The 12,098-nt window shown below is 35.2% G+C and overlaps 1 protein-coding gene across 1 annotated transcript in view; it reads left to right on the top strand.

Annotated features, from left to right (window-relative positions):
* The first annotated feature begins 2,253 nt into the window (after positions 1 to 2,253).
* TPP2 (tripeptidyl peptidase 2) overlaps positions 2,254 to 12,098 on the top strand; it is a 217,732-nt gene continuing 207,887 nt past the window's right edge. Inside the window, exons 1-4 of the mRNA XM_053705476.1 lie at positions 2,254 to 2,435; positions 3,451 to 3,579; positions 10,182 to 10,277; positions 11,521 to 11,625. Of these exons, the coding sequence (XP_053561451.1) occupies positions 2,268 to 2,435; positions 3,451 to 3,579; positions 10,182 to 10,277; positions 11,521 to 11,625 (498 nt within the window). The 5' untranslated portion in view covers positions 2,254 to 2,267. The remainder of the gene's footprint in view (positions 2,436 to 3,450; positions 3,580 to 10,181; positions 10,278 to 11,520; positions 11,626 to 12,098) is intronic.

The following is a 12,098-nucleotide window of genomic DNA, read 5'->3' as shown; positions in this document are numbered from 1 at the left end:
GTACTTATAAGTACAAAACACAGTGCGTAATTGTTGTTTTATCGTAAAATGAGCTGAACATGGGCATTACATGGGAGTGTATGACATTGTCTCTCAAATCCCAGCATAATTATCTAAACATTTTCACCCTACAGATCTCACTGTTTTTTTCTCCCAGCTTAAACGTGGCAAGCTTTTATCAAAATACCGTAAACACTAATTACTTTGAAAGAAAAACCTATGCCTATGAAAATTACAGGCAATGTGCACTAAAAGCAGCTTATTTTGATTTGTATAAGCCGTAAAATGAAAGTTTAAACACACGCCGGTTTCTTCCTGTGTACTTCGTCCTCCATTGCAAACTTTTAAATACCAGAGAGCTCTCATTATTTTTTTATCTGAGACAGCTTACCACTCGCATGGACAGCCCTTTTTCTTTGATAACTGCACGAAGACTATCCCTGTTTAAACATGTTCTTTCACATTTTTGCATGCAAACTTTTGATCATCGCTATGTGCTTAACCCCTGAAAAAGTACTTATTTTTTCCCTGCCCTCTGTATCATCTGAAAGTCATCAGCCAATCACAAAAGACAAATACATTTATACGGTGAACTCTTACACATGCTCAGTAGGAGTTGGTGCCTTAGAAAGTGTACATATAAAAAGATTGTACACATTTTGGTAATGGAAGTAAACATGAAAGGTTTTTTTTTACAGCGTGCTCTATCTGAATCATGAAAGTTTAACTTTGACTTTAGTGTGTATTTAAATGACTTCTATCAGCAATGTTCTAATTTAAAATACTTTTTATTTTATTATGTATGTTTTTATATTAATAACTATTTCCATCTGGCATTTTTATATTGTAACACTGTGTTATGGTATTAGTAGCATTACATCCATAGATTCACTACTAGCCCTGGTCCTGCCGAGGCATGGTGTTCTATGTACATATGATACTACTGATTGGCTCACCAGCTCAAGAACGAAAGTGCATTGCCCCTTAAAGGGATATTAAACCTATTTTTTTTCTTTCATGATTCAGATAGGCTTACCATCATTTTTAGAGGTGAAACTGGGACCACCTGGCGCGGTGTCAGTGGGGGTGTGGTCAAATTCCTAGAAAAATAAACAAAGTAGCAGTACTACAAAATTAAAAAACTCTATGCTGCTCACTCAGCCTGTATTACTAAATGTGAACTTTGAAGGGCACGAATGTTAAGCTAAGCAGGGCTGTATGTAACAAAGTATCAGCATCCAACAATGCTGGAGAGCCATAGCCACAAACTCACAGTCCGGTCATTTTGAATAATGTGTTCGGGTTTCAGGCAGTCTGAAACCCGGACACGATTCAAAACCTGGAGGTGGCAACCCTACTGGGACAGAATGAACAATCGGGTGGGACACTGGGACAGCGCCTCCAAACAGGGACAATCCCAGTCAAACTGGGACGTCTAGTAAGCCTACAGATAGAGTATCATTTTAAGCAAATTTCAAATTTACTCCTATCATCAATTTTTCTTCGTTCTCTTAGTATCTTTTTTTTAAAATGCAGGAATGTAAGCTTGGGAGCTGGCCAATTTTCGGTTCAGCACCCTGGTAGTGCTTGCTGATTGCTGTCTATATTTAGCTGCTTTTCAAATAAAGATTCCAAGAAAACAAAGAAAAATTAATAGGCGTAAAATTAGAAAGTTGCTTAAAATTGCATGCTCTGTCTGAATCATAGAAGAAAAAATGTGGGTTTAATATCCTTTTAACTGGGTGTTTATTGTTTAACCCATTTTTGGTGGGTGGTTTCAGGCCTAGCATTCGCACAGCAGTCATAAAATGTTTTAGAGTATTAGCCCATCTTACTATTTGCACTTTTATGCCAATTATAATGTATAGAAGTATTAATTAGAGGTCGAAAGCTTCAATTTTCAATTTAATACATTGGAACATTTTAAGGTTTGGACAAATTGCACAATTTTATAGACGTTTTTAAGTAATTTTTAAATGTTTTGTTAATGAATATGTTTTAATTTAGAACATATGCAATAAATAGAAAATGTAATATTAATATAAACGAGCAGAAACTGAAAGTAAAGCGTGGATCTAGGTCTAGTTACATACTAAAGACATTTTTTCCCATATGAATAAGCACTCTGCCAGACACTATCATGTCTGACGGCAGCTTTGCCACTAGTAAGGTTTGATTGTCTTTCATGTACAGCCTGTGATTGGCTGTCTCTAGGAATCGTAGTGTAGCCAGTGTTGTTTCCGTAGTGGCTTCCTGTCCTCCTCGTCATGATGATGGCTGCCGGTGCAGAGGAACCTTTTCCTTTTCATGGGCTCTTGCCCAAAAAAGAGACCGGGGCATCATCGTTTCTCGGGCGTTACCCGCAATATGACGGGCGTGGAGTGCTTATTGCAGTGCTTGATACAGGAGTGGATCCGGGTGCTCCTGGCATGCAGGTAGCCAAGCTGCAGCCGCCAAACACTATGATACCAGGAAGGACAGAGAATACTGTCTTAGGGTTTCATTATCATTAATTTATACTGTGCTGTGATTATAACGGTAGAAGGAAATCCCTTACTATATAATGTATCATACATAGATGTGCATTTGCACTATTGCATTATGAAACAGCCATGTATGGTTTCTCATTTTACTGTGTAAAGTATAAAAAAATGACACTTTTTTTGTTGTTGTTAGAATTGTTCCACTCGGGGACATTTTTAACTCTGTACATGTTGGAGAGAGCTGCAACCAGTAATGGAAGAACGGAGTATCTCCTGGCTTACGTCCCTTATGATGACTTAGCACTCTGGCAGCTGGTAGCAGCTGCCCTTTTTCCATTTTAATTTTCCTAGACATGACAACTGTACAAAAAATATGGCTTCTAAAAATAATATAACTTATGTCTACTAAAGGCATTTTCTATTTCATTTCTGCTAGACCTGTACCTAGAAATTCTTTAAAACTTAAAGTTTATAATTGCAAAATTGTATAAGGAGCCAGATATTTTTGTCTGTTCATGGGGGGGGGGGGCAACTACCTATATTTTACAAATAGTTTGACAGGGTGCAATTTCTTGATTTTTAGAATTTTTGTTTAAAAAACTCAGATTTAGTAACTAGCTTAGATATTAAATGGACATGGCAGTCCGTAGTATGCTTGGGCTGTTTTAATGCAACATGCACAAAGAAGCCATGCACATGCTCTCTCTGCAGGTGAATAGGCACTGATTGGTGGGTATTCTTAAGGCAAAGTTCATGCAGTGTAAGTAACAGTTGGCGCACGTGGTGCCAATCGCAGCATTAAAAAAACAAACACTAGTATGCTTGGCAATTATAGCCATACTAAAGAAAACATATATTCATTTAAGTGTTTGCAATAATGGCTAATATGTCTAAAATGTATAATGACAATACACGCAACATGTAAGTTTAAGTTTCAATAACTAAAAAAGCCTTTTATTCTTATTAGCAAACAACTGACGGGAAGCCCAAGATTATTGATATAATAGATACAACTGGAAGTGGAGATGTAAATACCTCTACAGTTTTAGAACCAAAAGATGGAGTGATAACAGGGTTGTCTGGAAGAAACCTAAAAGTAAGTACTAAATTCTAACACCTTTTTCCTTATTTTACTCCTACAGGATTTAACCATAAATAATATATCCAGTTAAAATGGTACACATAAATATCACCAACATTTAAAAGAGACTATAAATCATGTGTTATCTAAAACAATATAAACTCTAATACTGTATCTATCCTATTTCTTGATACATTGTTTTCACTGAAACATGGCCAAATAGAATATTATATAAAAACCCTCACATATTTAGTATTTCCATTTGCATTATAAGGTTAGCTGCCTGGATGTCAATGTCAAATATTCGCACATTTTCAAAAATGACTGTACATCCACACTGCACTCATAGGTCTTGAACAATTTATTGTCAGATTATATCCTGCACAAAATACATGTGTTATGATGCTGATGCTAGTAATGATGTCATCAGTGTCCAATATGTTCTTTGGTTCCCATGGCAACATGTCTGTATCTCAGAATAGAATGTTACAGAATTAGAATTGAAAATAAAGTATAAAAGTAGAATTGACGACAAATTAAAATAACATTACATTTAAAAACAGCTCTTTCTAATCAGGAAATATGATCGCCAAGTGAACCACTCAAAACCATCTTTGGTTCCTATGGTAACTACAAGTGATCTGGATTTGAATAATTAAATACAGACCATTGTTTATAGACATTGATCTGAAGGTTATATTCATAAGTTATGCATTGTTGTAATGATTTCCATGCAAACTAATTGTAATTGAACAGTCATTGCCAAGATCTTGTTGCAAAATAAAAACAACCATGTGTTGTTCCTGATGAATACTTATTATGGAAATGTCCTGAGGTGTTTGATATCACAAAGTGAAACAGTATTATTCATGCACCCTCTTTGTTCATATTGTAATCATCCTACCAGTTCCTACACTAAAAAATAATACTCGTAATACAGTTGTAGAATTTCATATCCATTATCTTTAAATTACTAACAGAAAATGCAAGTGGCATGTGAAACACCAATAACTAGTAGAATATTTGGTTCATCTGAAGACTTAAAATCTATGATTTGTCATTTTATCAATGCATAGCAATTTCAAAATCCTTTATTATATATATTATATATATAAATTTAAGTTAAATTATTATAAAACTGTCTGACTATACTAGGTTCACCAAATTAATATGTCATGTGAAGGTAAAATGTACCATTCTGTGTGCATTGTTGGGGATCTATATTTGCTACTGTAAATGGTAAATAGATAACTGCTAAGGTGTATTATAGTTAAGGGACGGGTGCTGTGCATTGGTTATCTATATAACAATGACCGTATCAAATGTTTTTACTTCTCAACCTAGTATCATTTATGGTCAACCATACTAATAGTACTCTACAGACTCAGCGGTTGTTCACTGGGAATCCATGCCAAATAAAGCATACAAAGCTGCTTTTAATATTTTCAAGAATAATACCGACCACATGTAGACAACTTATAGTACTTATAAATAATATTAAAGGGAGTTGAGTGCATAACACTAACTTAGTGACTTTGAGCTACTTAAGTCAAAATTAAGCTTTCACGATTCAGATAGAGCATGCAAAAAACAACTTATTTGCAATTAACTTCCATTATTATAACATGCACAATCTTTTTATATGCACATTTTCTGAGACGCCAGCTTCTACTGTTTATGTGCAGGAATTCAGTTTTTGCATTTTGTGATTGGTAGATGTCTGTCACATGATACAAGCCATTTAGAAATAGCATATTTGTGTTGCCACCTATTGCCGTTGTGTCCTGTTCAGTAGCTCTAATGTGTTTAAATGGGTATATATATATATATATATATATATATATATATATATATATATATATATATATATATATATATATATATATATATTGGACGAAAATGACATTTTTGGTTATTTCATTTTTTTTGCCTTTTATTTTCAGGTAAAATTGTGTAGCATTTTTCAAATTTGATGCCAGCCAAGAGCTGCTGTTTGAGTTTATTACTTGACTTACTGTTTGGTAAAAAAAAAAAAAAAGGGTTAAATCTGGTTCAATGTGCAATTTCAATTTCGTCCCAAAGTGGACCAAAATGGCTAAAAATGGACAGCCCTTCCCTGTTCTATCGAGTTACATGTCTATCCTTAGCATAAGGTGAGCAGCACAGCACTGGCATGGTACACAGAGCACACACATAAGTACCATGACATGATATTTGAAACCAGCAGTGCCCTCCTTTTTTTTTTTTTTTTTTTTTAAGAAGGAAACCAAAGTTCTGAATACAGTATTCAAAGGAGGATAAAAAACATGTGAATATGTATAAGCCTTATATACAGTGCTCATACATCAGTCTCTTGTACGTAGACATTCTATTCGCCTGAGGCAAATATGCGTGCACACTATATATGCATAAGCCCAAAGCTCGCACACAGTTGGTACAAATTAGTAGCCACCAGTGTATACAAAAAATAGTACAGTAACTTTCTATAACCACCTTGCACGTAAGGGAAAGCAACAGAAGGGTGCTCAGCCCTACGTTATTGTCGGATCTCTGATGAAGCGCATTGAGCATGCGCGAAACGTGTCAGATCAGCATCCCCTAACCTTGTACACCACTGTGTGATTTACCACCCAAGCCTGAATAAACCCACTTGGTCCTGTTGGTCCTCGTTCCTTTGTTGTGTGTGTGTGTGTGTGTATATATATATATATATATATACACAGCTCCAAATAAGTGCACTCTCACTCGCCAACCCAAACACAGTTCAGGGTGCTAAACAGGATATTCAATCAGGGTAAAGATAAGCACTCACTGGATTTAAATACAACAACTATTTTATTAGGCAGTGACGTTTCGGGGCATTCACCCCTTCCTCAGACAACCCGTTGTCTGAGGAAGGGGTGAATGCCCCGAAACGTCACTGCCTTATAAAATAGTTGTTGTATTTAAATCCAGTGAGTTCTTATCTTTACCCTGAATATATATATATATATATATATATATATATATATATATATATATATATATATATATATATATATATATATATATATATATATATATATATATATATATATATATATATATATAATCATATACTTGTGACCCTTATGGTGGGGATAAACACCTATGGCTAATTTTCTTTGCTTTTGTAAACTAGTGGTTTCCAACAGCAATGGAAACTAGGTCCTAGTTAGCTACGGGCACTTATGCAGACATAACATATTGTAACAAAGAAGGCCACTTTATTTTTGCATTACAATGTTGCATTACAGGGCAATTATTATAAAAAAAAATGCATGCTCTAATGCAACTATAGTGCTGCTTATGAGATTATAATATAAAATGTTTAATTATATGTAGTTAAAAAATGTATACAGTCTCCTTTCCTTGAAATGTAATTTGGAAAACTATGCAACCTCTTTCTTAAAATCAGTGTTAAGAATAATGCGGTCTTTATGCTGGGATTGTTGCATATCATATCCTGATAAGTTACTCCAAATGGAATGTAAAAAAATAAAAGCTCATGTCCCTGCCTAAGTGATGCAGGCACAGAGATATACTGTATATTCCAGAATAACGCTTCCCTATTCCTCAGCTAGCAGTGAGGAAGTGGCACTGCCTCTCAGTACTTCCTTTGTACATGATGTCACTATTCAGAGCATGATCACATCATCCATTTCAACAGATGTAGGGGATATAAAGAAGTGCCTCCGCTGTCTCTTCATTCAGTTACTATAGGATTATAAAAAATTCCTTTTTTGTTTTATCTTTTCTTGCAATGTTCTTAAAGGGACAGTCAACACAGCATTTTTGTTGTTTTAAAATATGGATAATACCGTAATTACCCATTCCTTAATTTTGCATAACCAACACAGTAATTATACACATTTTACTTTTTTGATTACCTTGTATCTAAGCCTCTGCAGACTGCCCCCTTATTTCAGTTCTTTTGACAGACTTGCATTTTAGCCAATCAGTGCTCACTCCTCAGTAAATTTACATGCATGAGCTCAATGTTATATATATGAAACACATGAACTAACGCCCTCTAGTGGTGAAAAACTGTCAAATGCAGAGACAGCCTTCAAGGTCTAAGAAATTTGCATATGAACCTCCTAGGTTTAGCTTTCAACTAAGAATACCAAGAGAACAAAGCAAAATTGGTGATAAAATTAAATTGGAAAGTTGTTTAAAATTACATGCCCTATTTGAATTATGAAATTTTTTTTTTTTAGGACTTGACTGTCCCTTTAATCTGCCTCTCTGTTGCTGTAATGTTTGTACACCTCCCTGTTTCCAGTATGTTGCCAAAATAGTTGCAAATTTGTTTATTTTAAAATAGAATCCACTGTTGTGTTGCTTAAAGGGAGACAAGGAAGCTTTCTGTCTTCAAATTCTCCAGACGTGCACACTACCTTTTCTAGATAACTCTTTACCAACGACTAACATGAAAATGAAGCAAATTTGATAGTAGAAGTAAATTGGAAAAGTTTTAAATATTGTATGCTCTGTCTGAATCATGAAAGTAAAAATCTGGGTTTCATGTCCCTTTTTAAAGAGGCGATAAACACTAAATACATTACATCAGGATAGCATTGAGGTTATTCCCTGCCTATCTCTTAGTCATATGCAGCCAATCTCCTTCAGATACCTGCTATGTAACCTACGTTTTAAAACAGTGGCACCCTTGATTAGATGGTCGGTGCATGTTATATTAATGTGTTGTTTTGTTAAAGGACCAGTCAACACAGTAGATTTGCATAATCAACAAATGCAAGATAACAAGACAATGTAATAGTAATTAGTCTGAACTTCAAATGAGTAGTAGATTTTTTTTTTTCTGACAATTTTAAAAGTTTTGTCTATTTCCACTCCCCCTGTACCATGTGACAGCCATCAACCAATCACAAATGCATACACGCTTATTCTGTGAATTCTTGCACATGCTCAGTAGGAGCTGGTGACTCAAAAAAAAGTCTAAATATAAAAAGACTGTGCACATTTTGTTAATGGAAGTAAATTAGAAAGCTGTTTAAAATTGCATGCTCTATCTGAAAAATGAAAGTTTAATTTTGACTTGAGTGTTCCTTTTATTACAATCAATCGCATATCTTTGCCTTCTGGATGCTGACATGTTTAAATGTTAGAAATATATTTTCTTTTCAGCCTCTTCTTGTGTCCTCCATTTTTATTTTTAGGATCCTAATCTTCTTTTTAAACTTCTGACAGTTATTTCATTTTCTGCCGTGCATGTTACCCTGATTTAATTACCAGTAATTTTGTTTCCGGTGACTCTTGCTGCCATTGTCTCTCAAAGTAATTGTGCGTGTGTACGTCCTTGAGGTTTCTTTTGGCTTTTTCCAAATATGCATGTTGATGACTTCACCACTAAGATTGCACATGAACTTGTGTTCAGTCCACTAGTGATCCTCTCTGGTTTGATTCATTTCCAGGTCACACAAAATGACTTTCCTGCACAAGTGATATTTCCAAACAAAAATGTTTTTCTCAGTTAAAGGGACATAATACTCATATGCTAAATCACTTGAAACTGATGCAGTATAACTGTAAAAAGCTGACAGGAAAATATCACCTGAGCATCTCTATATAAAAATGGAAGATATTTTACCTCACAATCTCCTCAGCTCAGCAGAGTAAGTTCTGTGTAAAAAGTTATACTTCATCTGCTCCCAGCTGCAGGTAAAAAAAAAAAAAAATAATGAAGAAATGAACAGCAGCCAATCAGCATCAGCAGTGCTGAGGTCAGGAACTCTTACTGTGATCTCATGAGATTTGACTTAACTCTCATGAGATTTCATAGTAAGCTTCCTTTACCTGATTGGTGAAATAACATGAGAGTTCACGAGGCTCATCCTTTCAGCTGTCCCAGGACAGACACACTAAAATGCTGCTTAGAAATCTTTTACAATGGGAGGTGGCTACTGAGGAACTTTTGAGGTAAAATATCTTTCTTTTTTACATAGAGATGTTCAGGAGATATTTTCTAGTCAGCTTTTTACAGCTATGCTGCATCACTTTAAAGTGTTTAAACATTTGGGTATTATGGCCCTTTAAGACTACTTTTTATGTTTTTCCTTTGTTCACACATCCATGATTGTTACAATATACATGCAGTTTTTATAGCGAATACACATACTCTTCATTGCCAGAAATTTTACATATTTCTATAAATGAAATACAAAGAAAACAAAGAAATTTGATAGAAGTAAAGTCTTTTAAAATTGCATTCTCTTAACCATAAAGGTTTTATTTTTACACATTATTGCTTGCCCTGATGTTTGATTATGTAGGTTTCAACCCCTAGCTTAAAGGCAACAGCTTGTTTGTTGTTTCTTGAACTTGATATGCAAACAGTGTTAAGTTTTTATTTCTAGCTTTTGTTTTAAGATTCTTTGTGCAGAATCTTACTGCAGTTTACTGTTAATCATATACATGTTTTTATTGTACTATAAACCATAAAAAGTAATCGCCTACTAATTATTAACCTCTAGAGGGCACCATTCAACTTATAAATAAACCGATAATTGCCACACACAAAGTAATTATTTCTGTATAATAATATTGAATATTAACAAGTGATGTTTTAATTGTAGATTCCCACAAGCTGGATAAACCCTACCGGTCAATTCCATATTGGTATTAAAAATGGATTTGACTTTTATCCAAAAGCACTCAAGGAAAGACTCCAGGTAAAAACTAAGCATATGTTTATCATATTGATATAATGGTAGATCGCTACATGTAAGTGATGCATAACATTTTTATTTGTTTTCTTTTAAATGCATTGTATCCATTGCATTGAGCTCTTGGGTTCCAGTAGTTGGAGGAACTTTTCTACCACTGAATTTGAGACATATTTCCATAATTTTGTTCTGTCCATTTTGGTTTCATTCGTGAATGAAGCTTTATGTTAACATAGAAAATTTCTATAGTTTTATTTTTTTTCTGCACCAATACAACTGCAAAAGAATGCATTTTTAGTGTAAAATATGACACTTAATACATTTTTTTCAACATGATATAGGGTGTGCATAAGTTGATGAGTTCTTGGGGGTATGTGTAAGAATAGAAGGTCTGTGATTTGCAAGTAAGGGTTGTTAGACCGATTGTGTGTGCTCGTGGAGATGCTCATGTAAAAGATTGGAAAGTGGTTGAGGGAGTGTACAGGGAAGGTAAAAGCATCTGGTGGGTGTACATAAAAATAGTAGGGCACCTTTGATTAAATGTGCATGTAAGAGTAGAAGAGCGCCTGATGATGTTTTTTAAGAGGGGAAGGAATGCTTGTGTGTGTAAGGGTTGCAATTTTGCCTGGTGGTGTGTGCGTAAGGGTGGCAGAATGACTGGTGGTGTGTGCGTAAGGGTGGCAGAATGACTGGTGGCGTGTGCGTAAGGGTGGCAGAATGCCTGGTGGCGTGTGCGTAAGGGTGGCAGAATGCCTGGAGTGTATGTAAACTGTAGCATAGCTCCTGACGGGCCCTCAGAAGAGAAAATACGTGTCTGTGAGCGTGTGTACTGGTGTGCACAGTATGCATGCATACTTGCCTGTAAGAGTACCCTATCTCAGGAGATAGATGTCCCCTGGTGCTCTCAGGCATCCAGAACTCAGAGTAATCGAGTCATTGCAGTGACACACAATAGATAATCAGATATATAATCATATGGCTGCTCAAATCATGTGGCCATTCAACAAATGTGCCAAGTTATATTATAAAGCTTTAGTTTTTCTGAATTGCTGTCAGTCGGTATGGCTTTCTTGGCCGGACAATTTTAGAGACAGCAGCCCTTGATTTCTCATGAGGCTGGAGATTTTTGTTTTTTACATAACTTCTATAGCACAGAACTTGAAATGTATTGGGGAGATTACATGCACTGAGGAAATCTATTCTTGTAAAATACACTTCATGGACTGTATTGTTTGTTTCATTACTTCAGAAAGAGCGTAAGGAGAAACTGTGGGATCCCACGCATAGGATAGTACTTGCTGAAGCATGCAGGAAACAGGATGAATATGATGCAAGTTCTAATACACAAGACAAGGTCAGTGTGAAAAAAGTTTTTTTTTTTTTTCTGTTTTTTTTTATTGAAAGTAGTTGAAAAGATATTACAGAATAACAGTTCAGTCTGTGTGGCAACACAGTGATCTGCCCTCATAACGCATAAACAATTAGAAAAATAAAACGTTGTAGTCCATACATTCATTATTCCTCAGAGTAAATGTTCTCTTCTCGTATAGTTATGCAGAACTGACAGACAAAGTCCATAAAACAATATAACAATGAGAGGTACATTTTGACTGAATGTCTTGTGCCATAACAATAAAATCAGTAAGTACATTAAGAGTAACAAATTAAATAGGTATATACCTAAAATAAAGGTGTAAACCAGTGACCTTAAGACCTTGTACCATATCTCTCCTGTTTGTATTGCAGTGGGATAATTGGTAATACCATTGGGATAGGGAGTGTAAACATGAAGGGGACAAAGAAAGGAGGAAAAGGGTTTGGGGGGAG

The sequence above is a fragment of the Bombina bombina genome, chromosome 3, assembly GCF_027579735.1.
Source record: "Bombina bombina isolate aBomBom1 chromosome 3, aBomBom1.pri, whole genome shotgun sequence".
Taxonomy (NCBI): domain Eukaryota; kingdom Metazoa; phylum Chordata; class Amphibia; order Anura; family Bombinatoridae; genus Bombina; species Bombina bombina.
Note: the sequence above shows the minus strand (reverse complement) of the source record. Positions and strands in the feature narration are given on the sequence as shown.